The 25,005-nt window shown below is 37.7% G+C and overlaps 1 protein-coding gene across 3 annotated transcripts in view; it reads left to right on the top strand.

Moving 5' to 3' along the window:
* Nucleotides 1-25,005, top strand: part of DENND1A (DENN domain containing 1A) — a 205,457-nt gene that overhangs the window by 36,580 nt on the left and 143,872 nt on the right. For all 3 annotated transcript variants that reach the window (XM_086625432.1, XM_086625431.1, XM_086625430.1), the window contains exons 4-5: nucleotides 14,733-14,782; nucleotides 20,627-20,746. In XM_086625432.1, the coding sequence (XP_086481558.1) occupies nucleotides 14,733-14,782; nucleotides 20,627-20,746 (170 nt within the window). The remainder of the gene's footprint in view (nucleotides 1-14,732; nucleotides 14,783-20,626; nucleotides 20,747-25,005) is intronic.

The raw sequence follows: 25,005 nt of genomic DNA, 5'->3' as shown, positions 1-25,005 counted from the left end.
CAATCAATGGAAGGTGTAGCAGGAGTTACACAATTTTGTAAAATGCAATATATTTGTAAAATGACTTTTTTTTTCAGTAGCACATCATTTGGTTCCTTACTGTTTTAATCTTTATAGCTCATCTGGAAGGGAAGGAAAAATTTGTGGTGATAGTTCCCATTTGTGAGCTGCTTTGAGTGGGTATGCTGACTTGTCTATAATTTGATGAACTGTTGTATGTATCAGTTAATTACTACAAGAATGACTGAGGTATGCATGCTTGCAAGCGGACACTTACGCAGATTGCTACTTCTATTCTGCTGGTAATTTTTCTTTCCACTGGCATTGAAGCAGAGTTTGTAATGAAACCAGCAATCTCTATACATTTATAGAAACTGTAAAACTTTTATGGCAGTCTTTATATAGAAACTAATGGTCTTTCTTGTACAAAGTCTGTGAGCATTGTAGAAACATTGCACGCAGGGAGAAATAAAAAGCACCCTTTCTTTGTGTCATTGTAAGAGTTGTGTGATTGGAGAGTATTTACACAGCGCTGGCCATAAATGGAGCATAAACCCCCCCTATCTTGCAAAATCTGCGTGCACTGAGAGGGCTTGGTTGCTTAAACAAGGATGATTATAATCCAATTTGATATTTCTGAATTGCACATAGTATTCTTAGTATAAAGTTTTTGCCTCACAGGTTGCATACACTGCGTGATAAAACCTGTGTTAAGAGTAACTTAAAATAATAGCTGTGCTTTCAAAAGTAGATATAGAAGTTGGATTGGAAAGGTTGAGTAATCAGTCATTTTGGAAATCTAGAAGAGTGGTTATAGTGTTCTGAAAGCTGCTTTGTAGTAAAACCAAGGCAGTGCAAATAGTAACTATGTGAGGTATTTGATGCTCTGTTCCGAAGCATTTGGTACTCTGGGTTTGCGTGGAGCTGTCGTACTGCGTTCATACAGGGAGTCTGTTTGAGCAAAAGCCAAATAAACCCCGTGCAGGACACTGGCACACGTTTGCCTTGTGCAGCCACTGCTGTTGACTCGGCAGCCGTAAAACAGCAGCATGAATGGAAACCTTTGTGTGGGGCGGGTGAGCAGTCTGGGGAACGGCTGAGGATACTGCAGGTAACCTCGGACCTTACGTGCAGGTAGTACAGCTGCTGTTCCACGGAGGCATTCTGGAGACCACTTACCCTATGAGGACAAAGCTGGGTCCTTTGATTCAAGTCCTGAGAGACAGTGACAGGACAAGACCATGGGCTTTGACTGTAGAACTGGATATTTTCTGAATTCAGAGTATTTTTCTAGACCAGATGTATATCCTTTAATATAGGAAAGTGAAGGAAATATGTATCCCTCGTTTGCTCTGTCTTACTCTGTCATCCTTGTCATATGTTACAAGTTATTTTTCATTACCTTTTCTTTAGGGCAAGTAAGTGGGAAGTCAGTTTTTCTTACGTATTTCTGTTTGTGCATTTTATGTGCTTCTCTAGTATCATTTAATTAGTATTAAAGGTGCAGAACCTCTTCAAATCTAGTGTCTTTGTGTTTGTAGGAGGGTATAGTATCCTTGCTCTAAGTGCATTACAAGGCATTTGTGCTAGATAGAATTGCAAACCTTGAGAAATACGTATTGAAGATGATTTGCATCTCAAGAGAACCTTTGACATAATCTGTTCATCGAAGTTCCATTTTAGAATTGAAGTTAGTAAATCTAGAATAACTGTTTTCAGTAATCCATCAGATCTGCACAGGATTTCATATAACATCACAGCATTCTTTGTTTTTTCTTTATTATTTTGTGTTTTTATTTTGCTACCACTTGGTGATTGGCCGCAAAAATCATTGCAGTGGATTTTTGCAGAGCAAAATAGTAAGTCTTTGTAAGTATCCCTGAAAAAAGTTAGTCCTGATGTGTAAGACATGCTGAGTGAGAACGTACTCAAAAACTATTTCTATTTTTGTTTGTTTGTTTGTTTTGTCTTCAAGGTAGTAGTCTAAGCAGCTACTTTGTTCCTGTGTATGAAAGAGCTGACATGGAGATGCTGTTTTCCCTGTTTGTTGCATCACTGATAACATTAGTCGAATGTTTTTCCAGCTATGATATCTGTATTTCAGAAATCGTGGTGCAGGGCAGGAATGGCAGAAGTGCAGAAGACAAATGGTAACTGACTGCCAGTTAATCTGTTGAAGGAGCCCAGGAGGTGACTTGATTTTGGCCCAAGAGTACCTGAGATGATGTTGGACTCTAAAGTCTGTGTGTGAAAGCCGTGTCAAAAGACAGTGTCCGGAAGTTAAAAAAATTCTGAGTAGAAATAGAGGAATAATTGGGTTCAAGTGTGGGGGAAGTGTAGTTCAAGGCACTTTCTAAACAATTTCAGTTTTCTTTCATGTAAAATTTGAGTCAATGTTGGAAGTTCAATAAACACAATTTGATTTCACCACAAATTATTCAGCTGAGTGCAAATATTACTGGATACAATCGTATGGCCTTTGTTATACCAGAGGTCAGACTGGATGATCATAATGGTCCCTTCTGGCCTTAAAAATCTGTGAATATATGAATAATTTAAAACCTGTCCTGCCAACCCTTATTCGTTGAGGTAGTCACAACATTAAAATCCTGTGAGACTATTCATGTGAGTAGAGGTTGTTGGATCAGACCTAAAGTGAGTAATCATTATCAGTTATGTTGAAATTTATTGATAAAATTGTAAAATATTCGCTTCAGGTAAGGATGAGATTCTTTAAAATGGAAGATGCTTATGCAGTAGTATTCTACTTTGGTTTCTTACGCCAGTCATCAGATTAGTTTAGAAAGTTTTCTTGTTCATCTTCTGAACCATTCAGTTCTATACTGGTGCTATAGATCAATTTAAAAGCAATTTCAAAAATACTGTTTAGAAACTTGTGATATGTAGAAAGTATCTTTGTTTTGTTTAAAAATAAAATAAAATCCAAGCTCCTGACAATACGGTGGGTATAGGCACTTCAAAATTGTTGTCAACGCATCTCAGTGCGTGTAAGGGTCTTCCTTCCCGTGACGGATTGTGTTGGTATTTGCCTGTGCAGGAATGCTGGGCAGTGCTGTCCTTTGCTAACGGTAGAACTTCTTTTGAAACATGATTAAAATACGTATCATCAGGTAGGCGGTGTCGTCAAGGTTAGAGTTATGAATCAATCTTGGATGTGCCCTGTCTTTGTGTTAATGGTCATAAAGTAGTTAATTCCTCCGTTGACAAGAGATCACTTTTAAATTAAGAGTTCAGTGGGATGACTTAGTTATCTAGCTTAAAAATCTGAATTGCTGATGACCGAGACTATTTTTGAGACCATTCTACTAAACAAGCGTTGATAATATGCTGACTTGCAGTTTTTTCCACTTAATATGTTTTGTTACTTCTTTAGTGTAGCTGTACTATTTTAACAAAGTAAGGAGAACGTTTGTTTTGTAGCTCCTAAAGTAGTCATTAATGCTTCAAAGTTTCTTGAGCATGTGGAGGAGGAAACATTTCTTTGGATTCCTGCTCTTGTGACTTGTCTGCCCGTACCCTGGTGTGTAAATGCATTAAAAAACCGCGATAAAGCAGCTAAAGCTTCACTGAAGGTGCTGTAAAGACGAAAAGCATGTTGGAAATAAAACTATGATTTTTATTTGCAGAGCATCCTGTGGCATGTAAAAGAGCATCAAACCAGACAAAACAGCTTGTGCTTTGTTATTTAAATGGCTCATCTTGAGTTCTTGTAGCCAGGGGCTGGTGCGTGTAAAGAGTATGAAAGAGAGTTCTGGAAGATTGCTGTCCCTTCGTTTGTGTTGATTTCCACGGGGGCAGGAGACTTCCATGGCTTGTTCTTGACAGCAAAGGCACTTCCTAGAGTTTGGGGTTGGTCAGTGTGGATAGAAACACAACCTTTTTTGGGTTTTCCTAGATAGAGAGTCTTGCTACGCATCATACTTAAAGTAGGTACGACTGCTTGATTGCTCCACACCTCACACCTCCACGTGACGAACTGTAAAACTACGTAATCTGTCCGTTCTTTTCAGGAGGAGGGATTTTAAGTTAAAATATTGCTTCTCAGTGTGGTCAGATGGTGATCTGTGACTTCAGTAATAACAAGTATTCAGTTGCAGTCGTCTTCGTGGTTATCAAAACATTGTGCCCTCTGCAGGTGAGACTGTAGGGGTGGGGTGCCCTGTAGAAGGCACAGCACGTGTGTAGGAATGCCAGCGAACGGATGAGTACTGAATGGCAGGTGTAGTAAATTCCAAGTAACTATAACAGCAAAATAGTAGAAATCATGTTGTGGAAGGTATGTATTTTTTAATACTTTACTATCTTAGCTGTGAAAGAAGACTGGTCTGTAAGAGTGTGTGTAACTGAAATTTTGAGATTTTTTTTAGATCTTTTAATTTGCTGGTACTGCATTTTCTCATAGCCATTGTCATGAGGGCTATGCTGGCGTATTTGCTATTGGGTTTAGTATAACTTTTGAATGATTTCATAAATGTATAGTGTAAAGCATTTATATTGCATGATACCTTACCTGAATTCCAAAATCATTTTGCATGTGTTATTGTGTGTTCTTTTTATTAGTTTATTTTTTAAAGGAATGAGTAGGAAGTAGTCTGAAAGCAAGAGTTTGTGATTGATAGGTGAGATTAACGGACGTTCTCATACTCAAGTTTCCATGTGCCTGAGCAGCAGCGTAGAACTGGTAGCATGTTACAGAGAAAAGTTGGAAATCATTCTGTGTTGACCCAGGGAAGTCCAAAGATCTTAGCTTTATGCTTGGAAAACTTAAGTTTCTAAGTTCAGTTGTCTTTGTACATATCAACTAACTTTTCTTCAAGTAAAAACCACTTTCCACGGTTAATGAATGTTTTTATAGCTTTCGGGTTTTCGATCACTGTTCTCTCGAGCATATTCTTGTATTTGGAAACATAAAAGTTGTGGAAATACTGATAAATTTGAAAAGCTGTATCATCTTCTAACCTTTGCTTATCTAAGGTGATCACCAACTCCATCTCATCTCTGCAAAGTTTAGTGTTAGAGAGGTTCTTTCCCTGAGAGCTCTGGTATCCTCAGCATGTACCATTTTCTCCTTCCTTCTCCTATGGAGAATTCTCCCATAGGTATGATGTGAACGTGAATCTGAGCAACAGGTGCTCCTGAATTTTAACAATTGGTCAGCTGTTGCCCTGATTAGTTTGGTCATGTTTCCTCAGCTGCAAAAAGAAGATAATACCTGTGTAACAAAGTTGGTAAGTGACTTCATTAGCGACTTGCTTTAAAGCTCTTCCACAGCCACGTGTTCTTCTCTCCAGCAGTAAGGAAGATCTTGGTCATAGATCCTCCTTAGAAGACTTTCATGAGAAGGCAAATCCATGCATTCCATCAGTTTCTGGTGTTTGATAGCACTGTGCTGTGTATATCCATGGCATTTTTCATAGCACTCGTATTTAATTTTTAGGTAACAATTCTAAAAGTGTTCTTCTGTTTTCTTTTAAGCACATTAGCATGACAAAACTGTTTTTCTCGTTACTTCTCAGGAATTGTGTGTTTTGCCCAGTTGTTGGTTAGGATTCCCAGTCTGTAGCTCGTTTCCTGCTAAGGCTGTCACTGATGGAGAATTGATGATCTGGAATGACTAACTAAATTCAGTATATGCTCTAATATTCTCTTTGGTAACCAGCGCAGGAAGAAATTGAAGTCTAATGTTATTCTTTCACACTTTTTAGTGCTTTGAATTTCTATAAAAGATCTTGTCAGTGAAATGGCTTAATTTTACAGTGAGAGATGGTAGAATTTCTGTGATACGGGAGTGGCAGGGAAGTGGTACTGAAGTCCTCCTTTGCATAAAGGCAGAGAAGTTGGTGGCAAATTCTGACCTTTGCTTCTTAACCGTAGAATTCCTCTGTTGTCTTTATTTAAACTGTTTTCAACATTGCAAGTTTCTTCACATCTTTGTTTTCTCTTGAGCAAAGGACAGGAGTTGATTTTAATGACATTTACTATTCATTGAACTAAGTTTTTTGTTTGGTTTGTTTCTTTCTTTTTTTTTTTATGGTTGTTTATTTATAGTTTTTTCTTTATTAGCGTTTCCCAGCTCTTGTGCCTGGATGTTGCAGAAGTGTATAAGAAAATTTACACCCAGCTAGAAGAGATGACAATCTTTAAAAGATAAAACTGTTGCCTGTTTTTTGTCCCCTGAAATACGAATCTCCTATTGGGGCTGAACTACAAGGCAGGTTTATAAAGGTGTAACATAATTACATGGGTAGGATTTGATTTTAGGTTTTAATTTAGGTTTGGAGCTCTGGTCCTTCTCTTTTAACGTGCTATATTTGTGTGAATGAGTTTCTGTGGTTTGCATTATCTGATTATAGTAAAGATCAAATCTGGCCCAATCTTGTTGTGACTGAAAATCGAATTGGGATAGTGCCATCGTCATAGTCTCCGATGATCATCAAGTTTGGATGTGATAAACAGAGCTCATTTTCAGACGTTCAGATACTGGTTTAGAGTATTTACTTGCACGTATTTTTAAAATGGTTGGATAGTGGATGGTGCAGAAGCGATTAGCAAAGCATGATCCTGCCCATTTATGTAAACAGGGTATTTCTTTTGTGAACGTGTCTTGTATCCGTGGCAGACCTTTATTGGTGCTTCCTGAATAATTTGTTTAAACTGTGCAGTACAGATTCCTTATTTTAGCACTAAGACTTACAAAGGCTGCTTTTAGCAGCCTTTAATTTTGTACTTATGTATGTGACATAGCCTGTGGCTGTGATCTCTACTGTGAATCTGCAGTTGTTTTGGGATGAAAGAAGAAGGCAGCTGGAAACTCAGTAGCTACATCTAGCTGTCTACCTAGAGAAGGCCTTGATTTCAAGTTTATCTAAACAAGCTCGACTAATCCCAACTATCTAGGGGGATCCACTGTCAAAACAAGCAGCATGGCCCTAAGGCAAACACAACCATACAGAAATGAAGGCTGGGACTTCCAATACTCCGATGACTGCATACTGGAGGCTTTTTTCCTGAAAGAGAGTAAGAGAGGTAAAATTTGCATAATGCCTTTTCATTGGGAACTTTTGGAAAGCTGACAGAGGTCCAGCTTATAGCTCTGTAGCCACAATACAGAGTCTATAGGAGAATCCTTGAATGACCTAACCATATTGAAAGGAAAAATGAAAGCATCGAAGTATAGCCAAGTGAGTGTGGAAAAGAGGGCTGCTGCATTGTCTAACATCTGCTCTACTTCTCGTTAGTTTTGTTCTTTGGTATTCTATGTGGACTTCGCAGAAACCTAAGACAGCCTAACATGAATCCTATAATCTTCCTTCTGAATATTTATGTAGTGTGCCAGCCTCTAAGCTGTCCTTTGCATCTTCCCACTTCCCCCTCATTTTCATGCTCTCAAATGAGGCCAACATTTCAAAAGCTAAATAAATGTTTGTGAATGTTTATAAAAGATTTGCATAAATTTGTCCTTGTTTGACAAAGATCACTTTTTTCTTATGCCAGTTCTGAAATTTTTTAAAGGTTTCAGTGCTTGTCTTGACAACAAAGTCCTGCCTCAGAGAACAATGATTGCTGATTAAGTGGGTATGCAGTTGTAGCTGAATAGAACATTTGAGACTTGTCTAAAAGGGCCAGTCATCTTAAGCCAGAATTATAATATTTAACAAATGTTAATGAAAGTATATAGTTAAAGCTTTCTTTTTAATGCAATATATCTGTACTATTGACTTATGGTGTGAGAAGTATATGATTATTTTTTCACAGCTAAGCGTTCTCACCTAATTTTCCCTAAATGTGGAAGTGAAAATATTCCTCAGTTTTGGCACTAAATGTTTAAAATATATTTTATTCAATTAGCATTCTAATTTCCTGATACTGGCACTTCTTATCTTTATCAATTGATCAATGTTTATGCACATAATTGGACCTGATTTTTTTTTTTATGCATGTTTGTATGATTTTTCAATTCTCTATTATTTAAGACTGGAATGATTATTCTTACGACAGTAGCTGTAGATTTTTTTTTTTTTTAGCATCTTAGCTGAAATCCATTTGTCTTAGAATAAAACTAAATCTTAATTTTATTGAAGGGCTTTTAAAGACATTTATTGAGGCGATCTCTTTGAAAAACTGCCTAAATATTTAGTTAAACTTTTCCTTTCGGATTTTTTTCTACTGGAAAAAAAAGTGAGCGTCATTTCTGTTCTTTTGTTCTATTAGTTGAGAGGTTGAAGTTGTCATTAAGGCAAAAACTAGAGCTACTTCTCTGACACGGTTTTTATCACATCTGCTAGGCCTGTGTCCCAGGAGGGGCTGTGCAGAGCAGCGAATTCAGCCCAGGCCCATTATCTGCTGGTTTTGCGTGTGTTGTAAAAGGAGGGAGACCTCAGGGAGGCTGGGAGCCTCCTCCCGTGTAATGGCCAAAGCAGATTTGAAGGACTGGTGGCAGGAAAGCTTTGGCCTTGGGGTGTGAATTCTAAGAAACAGAGTCACAATTAGGTTTAAAAAATTCAGGGATTTTGAGCTTTATCTTGAAATATGTTTTTAGTAATGCAAGTAGAAAAGTTGCCCATCTGTGCACATATTTTGTACGTTTAAAATATTTAAATGATGGCGGGCCTCAATATGCTTAGGGAATGTTATTTATCTCGTGCTCTTCCCGTTACCAGGATTGTGTATGTACGTGTCAGGGGTTTTGTTTTTAAAAAATAGCATTTTCCTGCAAACAATTGGCTACCTTCAGTGAAATGATGATGTTTCATACTGGCTGCTGTTCCCCTACTGACCCTCGTACAGGAGGCAGTGACTTTTGTCGAAAAACCTTCCCCTAACTCAGGCTTTAGAATTGCTCAAAAAGAGCTAATGAATTTTTAGATTACTAAGCAAGTGGATGAACTAGTGCTGTAAAGTTGTATTGGAATACTAGTAGAATTAAAAAAGTAGAGATAAAAGTAAATTAAGGTTTTTTATATTAATGCTATTAAGCAAATGACGGTCCTGATTTTTTGAGGTAGAACGTTCTTTTAAAGAACTGATTAAGATCAATTCTGAAAATATTTTGACCATTATAAAAATCAGTAACGTTCAGTACTGCTATAAGATGTAAAAAGATTTTATGATAAAATCAATGCAAGGTGAAATTTGACATAAATATTTTAAGTGAGCAATGATCTTTAAAAGAATCTGTGTCGTATCAGTTTTTTAAAAACTAGAAAAATCTTTAAAATCTAGAGAAATCTTGATTTAAGTTTATTGTTCTTTGCTTCCTCTGCTTCGTCATCTTGCAAAAATCTCATTTTTTTGTTGTGGCTGTGTGACACTGGCCTCTGCATGCAGGATACTTTCTTTTTAATTCGAGAATTAGTTTTTATAAGCTGCTTGAATTGGAATGCTTCTCCTGGTTTTTAACTACATAATTACATGGTGTTTGGTGAGAATAATCTGAGATAACAACTTTAGGAAAATTTGATGTAAAATAATATAAGCTGACACTAACAATAAATACAGATTAAATATGTGCACAAGATGCGCTGATTCCTATTTGTGACTCACAGCTGTGTTCAAGTTAGTGGCTGAATTCCTTGTGCTGGCATTGCTTTATTACATTTGTATTCTTTAAATAAAATTTGGAAACGTGACTACCTTTTCCCATCCTTTGTAAGGAGCTGCTTTGTAAAATTTAAAGTAGTTAGCCAAACTTGTTACTGAGGTGGTTATTATTGTGTGGAAAGATGTTCCCTTTCCTAGGAAATTGCACATGACTTTCTGACCAACTCTGCGTAGCTACAGAAGGTGTGGTGTTCTAGATTGTTCTGTACTTTTCCTTTCACCACCCTGTGAGTTTTAAACAGAGGTGATGTCAGGTTCAAGTTGGTTATTTGGGTGCACTGACAACTGTTTTGAATACTTAAACCTGTTATTCCATTGCAGTGGATGATTTAATTGATTGTTCGTTTAAAATTATTAAAATAGATGAATTAAATGTAAGAGCAGTTTACAATTTCATGGCTATAAGGTAGATCAATGTTTAATCCAAGTTTCGAAATAATTGGATAATACTTTGCTTCAGTTAATGTCTTGGCACTCTTTTATGCTATATTAGCATTCTTGCTATGTTTAGATTCAGTGCGGTTTCTGAGAAGAAATAAAACCGTCTGTAGTTGCTGGCTGGTCAAGTTGGGATCCTGTTACCCATTGGTACTTCCCTTGATCCCATCAGACTGGCTGTCCTTGTTCTCTTCTTAACCCTTGTTGCTCTCCAACATCTCTTCCTTCTTCCTTCACCAGTCTGTTGATGCGTTCCTGAAGGTCTCTTGGTGTCCCTCCATGCGAAGAGGATGGATTTGATGTTTATTTTGTGGATTCAGAGGGTGTTTCAAGCTGGATAAGATGAAAACTATTTGTATTTCCACTTTCTCTGTTGAGCATTTCATTTATAGCAACCTCACCTATGTGGTTTAAAGTCAAGGAAATAAAACAGCATTCATCTTTTTCATCACTGAGTCATCTCTTCCCTCCATGGTAAACTCATCTTATTTGCCATGCTCCATTCTCTTGTAGTACTCGAATTGTCCTGTCAAAATGTACGTACTTCCTGAAACATGGTTGTGGGGTTTTGGGGTTGTTTTTTGGATTGCTTTTTTGCCCCCATGATCCACAGCTGAAGGTCTTGTCTGTACTCTAGGTAGTCTTTTCAACTTCGTCTTGTTTTTCCTCTAGGTTTCCCAATAGGCTTCCAAACACAGGTCCCCAACCTGTTGGTTTCTGTGGTGTATTGTTTCCCTTCTCTGACTCGCATTAATATTTGAGTGTCCTGCCGTAATCATTCATCATTTTTCACAGATCTCTGCCTGTATTTTGATTTCTTTTCTCTCTGACTTCTACTTAGACTTCTTGTTCCACTCTGAATGCCTGTTCTATTGTGCGTCTTTCTAAGAGTAGCTTGCTTGCAGCAGTCTGCTGTTCTTGCATGAGACCATCGATTTGCATGTAATTTTATGAGTGCCAGTTAATTGTAGCTGCCGCGTGGTGTTAGTGATGTTCCCGTAACAAGAGAAAGGGGCGATCCTGTATGTTTAAGAGGCTCTGAATTGTTCCGTTGACTCGGCAGTGGGAGCATACGGTGGAAGATTTAAAAATAAAAACAGACTTGAGTTAAGATACAGCTGGCAGTTTGAATTCACAAGTGAATTTGCAAAATTTTTGAGCAGCGTTGAGCTTACTTTACTATTTCCTCTCCATACAGAGATAATTTGGGACGTAAGCCCGGCGTGTGCTGTGTGTGTGTAACAACCTTGCTTCCCGGGCGCCTTTCAAGCGTGTCTCGCGTGTGCGTGGGGAGGAAATCCGCTCGGAGACTGCCTCACCTCCGTAAACTGCGTCGTGGCACAAAGGGCTCAGCACCGTGTTCCTGCCTCATTTATTCGGAAAACTTTGCTACTGAAACCAAACGTAATCAATGAGCTCTGTGTTGTCTCCGATAAGTTATGTACTGGCTTTATTGATTGGGAAGGATTTTAGAAAACCCATGTGGGGTTTATAATGTCAGCAGTGTTTTGATTATGAAAAGAGTTGGAACCCTGGGACAAGGAACCAGGTGGTGTATGTCCTAAAGCCACTGGTGCCACGGCGGGGCTGAGTCCCTCCAGGGACACAGTTCATGCCCTGCACTTTAACTGTGGTGACTGGCTGCTATAGATGCGCTTTTTGCTCATTAAAATGTTAAAAATCAAACTGCATGTAAAAAGATTTGTGAAAATATAAACTTGGAGATTGATCCAGAAAACTGGCATGTGATGCCCTAGAGACACTGGTTTCAGCTACTGGGTAATTTACGCTTATCAGCTGTGTGTCCTGGATTGTTTGGGGCTTTTTTTCTTCTTTTTCTTTTTAGGGGGGGGTTTGCTTTAGAGGCATTTATGTAGGTTTTTCTTTAAGAAAATAGGCATAGGGGAATAAAATAAGAAAACAGGCTATTGATACTACCTCTGTGTTTCATGTCAGGTAAAAACATAAAAAGGATTATAAGATGCTGACATGGAGTGATTCTAGGTTTGGTTTCGTTAGGGTTTTTGTTTGAAATTGTAAAGAAATGATGGTTTTTCTAGGGCGTAAGTAACCACCCACCTAAAGAGGTCTGGTAGGAAGTTGTATATTATGTAGGCATTGCTAATCTTTCAAACTGAGCAGTATTTAAAGAAAAAAAGCAAAAAAGCATTACATTTATAGTAATGAGCTTGCAACTTGAGCAAAAATTGCATAGTTCTCCAGTAATTGTATTTCTTAAATGCAAAAGATCAGCAGTTTTGTTAATTAAAAGCTAATTCTGTATATGATTTTTATATGGTTTTTTGATAATAACTAGCTAAAATTTAAAAATATGTCTGTGGTTAGCCTGTACTAGTCTCAATTTTTTAGTTGTAAAGCAAGGTAGATAAGTATCAGTGTATAAAGAGTGGGAAATGATATCCAATAACTTTATAAAAGCCACATAATTATATCACTGTAAAATCTTTCTTTAAAGGACAAGGCAGTGTATATTGGTAAAGATTCAATACATTGCCTCTTCAAGTGAAAATTTTGTTTTCAGGGTTTAGGAAGCTATAAATGTCAAGAAACAAATGCAAAGTAAGTTCTGAGTAATATACTTATTGTAGGATAACACAACGCTGACGAGATGCTGAAGTGTTTTGTTTTGTGAATGTTTTTACTTGTAGCTACAGTAATTATTTAAATCATCAAAATAATGGAGAGAGTATATTCTGCCATTCTGAGGTGACTGATTACTTCTTATCTTTTAACACTGTTTTATTTCAGAATTCTGTGTAGCAGCTACATGGCTTTGTTTCTAAAAGATAGATGTGCAGTCATTATTTTGAGGACAATTTGTATTGATAAAGCCAATAAAAATATAGGCATTTCACTCTCCTGCAATTATAATTTTGATTCTTTTAAAATTCTAGGGGTTTTGATGATTTTTTTTTTTTTTAATTAAAAAACATTTATGCGTTGAGATCTCAGCTATGGGTACAGGACAACTGTGTAACAGTTGAAATTTGTCAAGGTGTGGTTTTTGTGCGTAAGCAGAGTTGTTCCGCAGACGGTCCGTCCTTGTGGAAGTCAGGGAGATTCTGCACAAGGGTGGATGCAATCACGTTAATGAGCCCTTAATTTACTATCAAGGCATTGGTTTGTATCCACATGCATATTTCTGCAGTTTATTCCGAAACCTGTATAGCTCCTTTCCGGGTTTCCTGCCGAAATTGAAAGCAGGAAACTTCTTTGCTTTACATGGCATTCTTCAATAGATCCTTTCTTGTTCTTTAAAAACAGGAGGTTGTTAAATAATCTATCAATAAACTGTCAAGAAGTCAAAGTTTCTGTATCTGTTTCTGTCTGAAATCTTAAGAACTTGCCACAGTTTAGTTGTCAAGAAACCTCCAAAGCAGAGCCCATGAGCAGTTGAGCCTGAAACCAGTGCTAAGAGTGGGATGTGCTTTTTTGAATTATGGAGGAGGAACATGTTCTTGCGAGGGACTCAATATGTTTTCTGCTTCATCGAATAGGTTATTAGATTGATGGAGTTTATTTGCGGAATGGTGGCATTGGTTTTAGAAATAAATGAAGCGGGAAGCATCAATTTAGTTATTGATGATAATTTATTACTATCGGTCAGAAAAGTGTTGGATTTCTCCAGAGGGTTTGTCATTTAGTCAGGGTTATCTTGTTTCAGCTGAAAGCAGAAATACACTTTACATTTCAGGTCCTGAAATATTTAAGTGTGAAGCAGAATGAGCAATGAATTGGCTGGTGGTAAAGGTCTGCAAACGGGGTAGACCTTTATGGTGGGTTGTGGATTATAGAATCCAAATTTTGAATATTATAGAACAATATAATGTAAATGGATTACTTCTGTCTATGAACACAACTGCTTTGGGACTAACGGGTTTCTGGTTTTGCCTCTTTAATGACTGTATTTTTTTAAAGTTGTAAAGTGGAAAATGATTAATTTCTCTGCTGATCATGTTTTCAGTTTTCATGTTTGTGTTTTTTATTTGAGATCATGCAAAGGCTATGCTTAAAAGTTTGTCTAAGGTGCTGTTTTACAACATTTAGAAAATGTTTTGTAGGTTAAACAATTTGTATTAATTTTAATACACGTTATTTTACTCAGTCTTTTAACACTCAGATTTTCTTTCTAATAGCAGTAGGCAACATTAAACATTCCTGCTTTGAGACCTATTGGCTTTATCTTTTGTTATTTATCTTGCTGATGTTAGGAAGTATTCTCTAATCCCCCAGACCTCTGTTCCTAGGTAACAGTCAAAAGCTGTGCCAGCAGAAGTGGTCCTGCCAGGCCAAACCCATGTGGTTTGGTGTTATTCACTATGATCCATATGGTCAGGGTAGAGACTGTCCCCAGAGAGGTGTTAACACTCAACAACCCAACCTCCTCCTGCTCTTTGGAGAATTGTTGGATGGCTCCTGCTGCCTGCCCATGTGTGAATCTTGATTAATTTTTCATTTTTAATGAAGTTTGATCATGTTTATTATTTCACATGATTGACTGCCTGGTACTCCTTCCATGTAATTGATAAAGCCCATATTTCTTCATCTGTCTCTTATTTCTTCAGGGCAAAGTTGTGAAATTGTGTGATGTGGTTAATATTAGATTTATTGGTCCCAATAGATGTATAAATTATCTCTTTTTCTCTCCACAGGAAGTTCTACAGACTTTGACCAAGTTTTGTTTCCCCTTCTATGTGGACAGGTAGTGTTAGCTTTTCAAACTTTACAAGAAAATAAGCTTGTCAATAAAACCACTGTAGAAAATAAAAACCATACCATTCTTAATGTTCTGTCTGCTTGACTGTGATTTAAAGCACCCAAGTGCAAATTATAGTCTTAGAATCACTTTTTCCTGGGGTTTTTATGGGCACCATCAAAAAAAAAAAAAAGTTTTAAAAGTTTGAGCTGTTCAGTGGCAGCAGTGAGTGTGCATTTTGGTTTCCTTCTATGTAATACTGGATGTGAAAATGCTTGGGTAGTATTTGTCAAATATGCATGTTAATATGAAAGCTTTGTGTTTGTATGTGTTTTATTTCTTAATTGCTAAAATTTGGGTAGAATAATGAATTATGTGCTTTACATTTAAAGGCCTCTTGGTCTTGTTGGAATGCTAGTGCTCTTTACCTGGTGACTACTTAATGTGGCTTCTGATTTTTTGGGGAAAAATTGTAAAGTGAGTTATAGTGTATTTGACAGGAACTGAGAATATTTAATTCTCATGATTTAAAGAACTCCAAAACTTTTTTTAGATTTTTAGTTTTGCTTTTACTGTGAGTTATTTTTGATGCTTTCATGAAGAGAACAAGCATTGAAATTTTGAAAGGATGCACCACTGCTGGTATCATCTACGAGCATCCTTTAATTGGTCAGCATCACTTGTCTTAGGTCAGCTCACAGACGGAATAGTTTTGATGAACTTGACCTTAACTGTGATTAAACTGGTAGAAATCTTCTCGTTTCAGTGAAATCTGTGATATTTACAGTAGAAATTAGAAATTGATTTTCTTGATTAATCAACATCCATTTCTAATATCACTTCTCATTTGAGCCTTTGTTCAATTTCTGCACCCCCCTCCCCTTCCCCAGGCCAGCTGCTATTTCTTAGTTATCTCGAAATACTGTTCACTAGTTTCTAAGACTGGAGATGAGATCTCGCTGTGCTTCTCCAGAGACAGCAGTCTACATAAGAAAACCACTGCTACACTTTGTCCTTCGATGTAGTAACATGAGGTTGGAGGAAGCTGGAAGCGTGAATGACTCAGGCAGACGATGGGTTCTTTCAGCCCTCCAGGTGGCTCCTGCAGATCAGGGTTGGGAGACATTGGTGGGCACTGCTGGAGACAGCTGTTACTGCCGAGTGCCTCTGCTGTACCTGATTCGTACAGAAAAGGAGAATTTGAATATCCCAGGCTGTCAACGTGAGCTACTTCACCAGTGCTTGTTGACTCAGACGACCTTTAAAAGCCACAAATACTTCTTAAATTTGGAATTGCTTTTTGCTGATTATCATCTTCCTTTCCTAAGGAGAGGGAGTGGGAAAGTACTTATATATATTTTTCTCACGCATGTGTTTCTACTAGAAATATTTATGCTTACTATGTGTAGGTTTATTGTACCTAGGGGTTTTGTTTGTTTTGTTGTTTTTGTTTTTCCTCAGCAATGTAACATTTTGAAAGATAAGAACACTGAAAACCCATATGGGGTGCAAATGAGAACATAATGAAAAGCGATTCCCATTTCTGGATTCGCTTGTTTGACTGAATATCACAGACTGTCACTGAAAAGACTGTAAGCGAACCATTTTGAACACAAAGGAGAGATTGTAACCCATAACATACTTAATAATTTAAAATTAAGAATGAACTTTCAGTGCTCCAGAAGGTAGAGGACATCCCAAGTTAAGGATATGGCAGCTGCAAGAGATGTATGTGCTACTTCTCTTCTTGATGTAAAAAGACACACACGCACACACGTGTAGGTGTGTGCACAGGCATGTTGTACTACCTGTTGTAGTCCTCTGTGATGTAAACTTGACTTCACTTTGAACTGTGCGTGGGAATTAACCTGCCAGTTACAGCAAGAAGGTAAACAGTCTTATATCACTGAATGCAGATGAATTTAATGTGACTATGATAAAGAGAAAAGCACAGTGCATTAAGTGCAAAATGTCCTTCATCTTTTAGCTACTTCCAAGTTTAGGACCAATCAAATACCTGTTCTTAGAGGCTAGTCTGGAACTCAACAAATGACAAATTTGCACTAGTTGGTCTTTTCTTTCCCTATTTACTGTCAACCAACTACTGAGTATTTATTTATACATTTCTTATACTGCATTTAAAATTATTTAAATAGTGAGCAGGTAGCCCCATAATGACATTACCTCAGACAATGCTTTAATATTCCCCTGAGTCTTCTCAGCAAATACTTTTTCTACTTTGAGATGAAATTGATTCTAGAAGAAATAACTGTCTTCAGTTACGTGTCAGAAAGGTCTTTACAGTCATGTCTTCCAGAGTTGACTAACACTCTCTAGTGGGATTTCATCCTTCCGTATGTGCCTGAAAAATGGTGTGTTGGATCAGATCTCCAGTTCCTGTAATTCTTAGTCCTCGGGGTGGTTCTTTTAACGTATATTGTTTTGCTCATTCTGAACCAAAAGAGAGAGAAGCACTGAAGTGGTTTCAGTAAAGACCACGCAGGTACTGTTCCCAGTTAACTTGCGTGCTTTGTTGTGAGCCCTCACAATTTTAGTATTAGAATCTCTTTGCAGGGTTGAGACGTTTTAAAATTATTATTCTGAATATAAGTGGCTCGTTGTTCAAGTAGCTTAGGAACATGGGATAGTACATCCTGTTGGAAGAATACTCTGTGTAAGATGTCTCTTCAGAATCTGTGGAAAAATGGTCAGTATGAATTACGATGAAGAGATACTGATACAAATGATGGGAAATGCGTAATCGCGCCAGAATAGACACTGCTTTTCCTTTCACCAACTCAGAGCCCAAACTAGAATTGTCAGTTTTAGAACTCAAGTTTTCAAGTCTTGCTAGAGTCGTGTCCTCAGTTTATACCCTGGTTGTGAGGACTTTTACTTGGGGAAATTTAATTTATGTAACTATGATCTGTGTTATGGGCAGCAGTATGCCAGGCTTTCAGTGGAGACTTCTTGATTGGTAGAAATGTGCTCAATGGTATTTGGGTTGAGTCTTGCTCTTCTGCCTTCAATGTTAAACAATGGTACCACTTTAACAAGTGCTGAGAAAGAGCATAAGTCTTCACCTACGCGTGTGTCTCTTGTAAGGCTGCATGTTTTAGAAAACAGGTGGCAAAAGCTGAAGATGTACTGTTGCCTTCAGCAGATCACAACTTCAAATGATGATAGGACATCAAGATTTTGAGGCAAATCAAGATCATCTGCATGTCTGATAGTTCTCTGTGCTGAAGGTTTTGGCACTCATTGACACAGACTCCTGATTTTTTTACATAGATATTGCTGCCAGTGTTCAAAAATTGCCAGGGACTAGTTGCCCCTTCCCTTAGGTAGTAGATCATGAGTTTTCTACTCTTACGGTTGCAGGATCAAGGCAGAGGCTGTTCTCCAACTGCATGAGTGAAGAACTTCACCTCAGTCAAATTTCGTATCAGGCTTAATTTGTGTTAGTCGATAGAGTTAGTGATGGGGAAATTTTAAGAAATCACTCTTCCTCTCTTCCCTTCTCTCCAACCTTAGCTTCTATCTGCCCGTTTAGAGATGAGATTTATGGTGCTTCCACCCTGTTAGGCTCTAAATAGACCTTCTTCCCATTTGAAAATAGAGCTGTGAATCTCAAGTAATTATATTAAGATCTTAAGAAAAGCCCTTTTTCTGTTGGGAAGCTTGCTGTGTCATGCGAAGAACTGACAACTGAAACTTGAGCAAGACCTGTCAGGCATATTTGCTTTCTGCAGATCACATAAATGCAAGAATCTTTAGGTTTCCTTTGGAGGAACTTGCCAACTTGTTACAATTGTTTAATAAACAAGCTTCTCTCTGCTGCAAATGAAGCATGTTTTTTTTTGCCCTGTTGTATAATTTTAATTGTCAGCTAGAATGCTATTTCTCACACATGCTTTACTCTCAACCTTGTTAAAATTAAGCATATAATCCCCTTTTAATACACCATACTAAAATCACCATAGTAACATTACATCCAAGCTTTACAGATAAAACACACCACCAGTAAGGGATTTTTTGGTATCCCCTAGCAGCTCAGTATGGTTTATGGAAGTGGTTGCTCTGTTGACATATAAAATTCAGTAGGATGATAGTATTTACACTGTCTAATTCTCAGACTACTGAAATGCTTTCAGATCTCTCTCTTTTTGTTCATCTGTGAATTTGGAGCACTGTTTTGTCTTCTCTGTTTGGAATCCACTGATTTCTAAGCTGGGTGGTGACATCTTTCCGATCTGGATCCAACTTTTATTTCTGAAAGTCTGTTTTTCTTTTTTTTTTTTTTTCTCTAGGCATTGAGTATATAATCTCCCACTCAAATTGTTTATTGCATTGTATATGGCATCATACAAGAGAATATTTGCTCACCTTTAAGGCGTGTGACTGTTAGTTAAATGGCCTTGGATGTAGTGGGGTTTGTTGCTGTTGGTAGGACTGGCTTGTAAAGATGCACGTGTAAATGCTGCTCAGTTTTCTCAGTAAACCTAAAATAGACTAGAACATACCCTGAAATAAGTGTTAATTTCATATTGTTATGAGGTCTCAGATAGATCTAAAATCAGAATGAAAAGTTCTCTAATAGTTATATCAGTCCCAGCTTCACCACTAAATGTCAAAATTTCTGTTAAACTGTAAAACAACATCTCCGCAGGCTGGGAGGTGAATTGGGATTGGTTTGTATGAAACCAACCATCGCTGTGCTTAGGCATTTGATTAACTTTAGACAAATGTGGTAATATCTCAAGAATGTCTTTAATTTTGATAATAAACAGCATTCAGAAAATGCCATCCTTTAAATGTAAAGCATCTTATTTTGATCTTACCTTACTATTTCAAGCATCACCTATTAGTTGTAAAATACGGATGTGAATTATAATGTTTTTAAAGACATGAATCTTTCAATGCTGGGGTTTTGGGGTTTTGTTTGTTTGTTCAGGTGGTTTGATTCTTGTTGTTTTGTTGTTTGTGGTAGTTGTTGTTGTGGTTTTTTGTTTTGTTTTCTTTTCCAAAACTCTGTTTTTCCAATTTGAGCAAATTTTCCTATAGTGATACTCTCTATTGTGGTATGAGTGGGAGCCAATGTCTAAAAACGTTATTAGTTCCCTTATGCTACTCTTGGAGAGCTGTTAATATCTTACAGATAAAGCAAATGACTCTTAATTTTGAAAAATCATATAGAAGTCTTACAAAATTATTTTTATAGTCATGGCTGGCTTTAGCACAGTATACTTTTGATTCTAGTTTATCTTTTCTTCCTTTGCACACTATTCAAGTTTTTCTTTCAAGTGATTGCCTAGCTGCTAAAGGGGGGTCACCTGGCAGGGTTCCAGTTGCTGAACATTTTGGAATGATGTATCTGACATACATGCAAAATTGGTAGACGGATAGTAAAGCTTCTAAAAGTCAATACCCGAGTGTTGAAGAAGCTTAGCATGTTATTAAACATTGTATTGCTCTTGGAGTAAACCAATTTTCAAATGAAGAGCAATAAAGAAACATTTTGGGTTATATGAGAGAACATGGGTTTTGTTTGCACAGTTTGTACTGCACTGAAGATGGTTCACAGTAATAAACATTTTGATTTAAAGATAAATGCATTTTTAGTATCTTCCCACACTTAAAAAATGAGGGGAGGAAAAAAAAACCCAAACGCCACCTCCCTCACTGAGCAACTAACTTAAGTTTCTGGAGGGTTTATACTCTCAAAATTAATTTCTCAAAAAAAAAATGCTGAAAGAGGAAATGTTACAGGTTCAATGACTTGGACTAGATACTTTTGACACGGAGATAGCTCAGCGTTAATATTTTCCTCTCTACTCTCTTTATTTTCAGCCATGCCGTTAACCAAGTTGGGCAGAACTTCACATTTGTGCTTACAGACATTGACAGCAAACAGAGGTTTGGATTCTGTCGCTTATCTTCTGGGGCCAAGAGCTGCTTCTGTATCTTAAGGTAGGTTTGTGGTTTGGCTTTTGGCTGACTCTGGGAAACAGTGTTTAACTTCACTGTGTTACACTTCAATTATAATTTCCAGCTGTTCAAAATTGTTTTCCTATCTGGTCCTCAAAGTCACTGCTCTTCTGCAGAAGTGATGCAAAATATCTTGCACTTTGTGTTCCTCTGTAGATAACTGTATTTGTAGTCAATGTTCTTGAGTTAACAACGTGGAAAAAAAAAAAAGTCTCTTTGCAGTAATTTGATATGACATAGCATGATGGCAGCTGTTATCTTTAGCTGTCACAACTGATCTTGTTAAGACATTTTGTGGACATTTGTATATGCAAGTTTTATTAACAAAGCATCTGTTGGTAACTGAGAGAATGTCACTGATGCTCGCCGCATCTTGAAAGTTTGTGTGTATGAGCTTTACTCTGTCCTGTTGAGGGCTTTGTGAAGTTTGTCATAATAAGGACTGTTAATGGGAGTTGGAAACAATGTGTTCCACATAAAACAGGCAAAGAAGCTCTATCAGAGTAGTTTTTGATGACCTCCCACAGACATGTTGAAATACATGGTCTGTGGTCTTCTATTTCCATTTGCTGCAAGAAATGATGCAAGTAAAACCAGGTTTAATATCTACCAATGTGTTAGTTCCATTAAGAGCTTCTATGGATCGAAGATCTCCACATGGCATGAAGCCTGTCTTGTTTTGAACAAATGTAACAATGGTCTGTCTTCTGCTTTCTGCTTTTTCGATGTTCATGAGAATTGGAAGTTTTGGAGCAATGGCCCAGGTAAAGATAGCTTCGAGTTAACTGCATGAAGAGCAGGCTAGGTGAGTGAACAGTTGCTCAAGCGATCAGAAATGAGGACACTTCCCTCTATGAACAATTGTAGACAGCTGGCTCAGTCATCTCTGGTTTGCTTTTCAAGTGAGAGAATTCAATGTAAGAATAAGAAGAAGTTGTCTTCGTCCTTCGAGTACTGTGTTGCACGTGGCGGAATGGGACCTTCTGTGTGTATGTTACTGAATGTGACCCCTCTGGAGAATTTCAGGGATGATGTTGCAAAATATAAGAGCACCTGTTAAGTACAAGGACACTTCTCATTTCATTGGCTTGTAGATGGCAATGCCATGGAATAGGGTTTGGATTGATTTATGTATTTAAAATGAATGTCTGTGCCATTTGTGCTGGCATTAGACTAGTGAAGGTGGCAACTGTTTGTGGCCTTGTACTTAAGCTGATGGCAGTGATCTGCTGACTGGGCCTGCACTGAAGCAGCTTCATGTTTGAGGAAATCATTGTGGAATCTACTAAAATTAGTAATTAATCGTGTGGGAGGCAGGATGACAGGTGTTTTCTCACTGTCTTCCTTCTTTCTGTTCTCCAGTAGATATTTCAACTCTTATTAGCTATGGCAGTGCAGCAATACCGACTGTATACTGGAGGCAGGAAGGTATTTCCCTGGCTGGTTCCCAGTAGCTGCTACTCTGTATGGTTGGGGTGCTGATTCACTCCCATGTGGGAAGTGTCTGGTTACATAAGGTAACTTTTCTGTTAATGACAAATTAAAGGGGAAACACAGTTTCAAATGAAAATCTCAATGAGGAGTAGGATGAGTCCCTTCTTGATCTCTCCTGGATAAGAGTTCTTTGCTGTCAGCTCCCTTATGTTGAATGAATCCCAAGAAGGAATGAAGGAGTTATGTCATAGTTAAATGCCTTCTGCTTCAGCTCATAACCAAAAAAAATTAAATAATTTCAGTGCATTTACAGCAGGGGATGAATTGAGACTTTTAGCTTCATTCCTGTTGCTTCTTTCTCCTATGAACTAACGAGAAAATGAAAGTTCATCATTAATGCAAGTGAACGTCGAGTTTTAGAGGACAGTAAAGAATGTAAATCAGCATTACACAGATTCACTTGCTCTAGTGGCAGGACTGCAGCACCCATTGTTGATGTGAATCTTCAGTGACCTTTATGAGTGAAAGGGTGCTGCATGGTAAATGGGTGGGTCAAAACTTACTGAAGGACAGGAGAGTGATATGAAAAAGCAAACGAGGACAAAAAGAATGTTTGTTTGTTTATTTGTTTTTAAATTACAGATTTGTTGGCAGCAAGCTTCAAGTGTTCCTTGCTACGCTCGGTGATAGTGTAAGAATTAAGTGAGATTGATGGTTATTAGACATGATATTCACATGTTTATCAGTCAGAGATTTTGTGGATCTGGCCATGGTAAAATGTTTTGGAGACGGAAAATAATCACGTTTAGATCCGTTATTGAAGAGGAACGGGAGAAAAAGGAAATTCTTTTCACTCAGCTGGTGCTTTAAAATATTTCTACAGAGGTCTGGAAGCAAAGTTTAGAGCTGAGACAGTGCTCAGGAGGCCAGAAGTCAAGGTTTGGACTTCGAGTTTTAAAGCGACCCAGAGACTTTTTCATGTGGATGCGAAGTACAGTGAGGCAGTTCTTGGAGTTCAATAGCAGTGAAGTTATCCGCGTGGCTGCGGCTCCCGTGGCCAGCTGAAAGGCAATTTCATTTTACAGAGTAACTCTGCTGGCTGTTTTAACCAGTACTGTTTAGAAATCTGCTTTCAAGAGAGTTTTCATAGTTTTATTCCTGCTGTGGATTTATGAAAGTCTTTGATTAAGTTTAAAGGCTGCATCTTTAGGTTTTCTGTGACTTTCTTTTAATGCAGAACCACTGAGTCTGTCTTTTTTTTTTTTTTCTGTTTCCTTTTTTCTTCACTTGATTTCTAGCTAATCATGAAACTACAGCGATGGGATGTTGTGCGTAAGGGTGGCGGAGCGCTGGGTGGCACAGATGGCTCCTGTCTGGGTTCAGACAGCAGAGGGCGGGCAAAGGCACAGAACGAGTGGCCCGGGAGGTCTGGTGGGGTTTGCAAATTCACTTCCCTGTTTAGAACCTCAGCAAACCCCGCAAGCTCACATACCACACATCAAAACCTCCTGGGTTTTGGAATTCTGGACTACCTGTTTCGATGCAATATGTTACAAAATTTAAAACACGTTTTTTAATTCTTTTCTTTTGCAAATGATGAATGCATAGTAAGTTGAGAGCTAATGTCCAAGTCATCAGGTTCTGATTTGGTAATTTTAATATCCTAGAAAAATTTCCATGCCAAAAGATTTTTGCTTTCTAAGACTTCATTTAAGGACTTCAGGATTCTAACTGAAATGAAATAAATCCTACTGGATATGCATTAAGAAGCTGATTATTTTGTTGTTGTTTCTAGAGGTTTGCTTTAATCTAACTTGGCATCAAACTTGGCATGGGCTTTTGAGGATGAATAGTATAGATCTGAATTTAGTGAAGAGCTGTTATCTTCTATTTAAAAAAAAAAAAAAAAAAAGTGTGGAGACATTCCCAAACTGCTGTTCTCTCTTCTGAGACAGCTTCGACTCCTTAGTCAGGCACATCTCCTAATTTTGTTCTGGAATTCATATACTCTTGTTTCTCATCTTTTCTACGTCTTCTGTGTATGTAGAGAGGTGATGTTCTTTCATTAGGGAAAGAGAGCCTGGAGTGTACTGGAAGATGATGTAAACGTACTGACCTACTGATAGGATCTCAGATAAGTGATAAAACAGCAGTATACATTTATCTTTCTTCTTTCATATATTCTGAAAGCATATAGATGCTTTCTGATTCTTAAGTATTTTGTATGCTGAGGCTCTTAATTTTTGTTTCCTCATTGTTTTAATGCTAGATCTCCTTATTAGCTTATTCATCTTTTCAAATTTCTGGCCACTGGAGCTGTACTGAGTTCTGCAGACGCCCGTTTGGTGGGTGCATGATGGACACTGTTGTTCAGGGGCTCAGCTGTGTTTGGCTCTTTGGCTCGCTCTGATCTAGAGCTCTGTAAAAGGCACAGGCATTGATGGATTTCATTATTCTTTGAGGGGAAAGAGATGCATAAACCAGTTTGTGTTAGTATCAGTAAGTGTACTGAAAGGAGTAGAGTTTTAATTTACAATCTGGTTTCTCAAAGCTTAAGTGGACAAACACTTTTGTATGTGTCCTGCTCATTGGGGGACAAAGTTTAAAATTTCATAGCTGAAATGACTATAAGCATGATACTTCCACTTGTACTGTTTCGAGTGGTCTGAAGATGGGTGAAGAAAATGAAGGTAGGGTACATAAAGCTGTGAAGATACTGCTGAATATACGAAATTCTAAATTCTACAGAGGCATTGAAAAATGAAATTCCTTTTATTTTTCTTTTTTTTTTTCCTCCCGTTGGAGAA

Source organism: Tauraco erythrolophus, chromosome 22 (genome assembly GCF_009769465.1).
Source record: "Tauraco erythrolophus isolate bTauEry1 chromosome 22, bTauEry1.pri, whole genome shotgun sequence".
NCBI lineage: Eukaryota > Metazoa > Chordata > Aves > Musophagiformes > Musophagidae > Tauraco > Tauraco erythrolophus.
The sequence above is the reverse complement of the archived record's forward strand: the minus strand, read 5'-3'. Positions and strand labels throughout refer to the sequence as shown.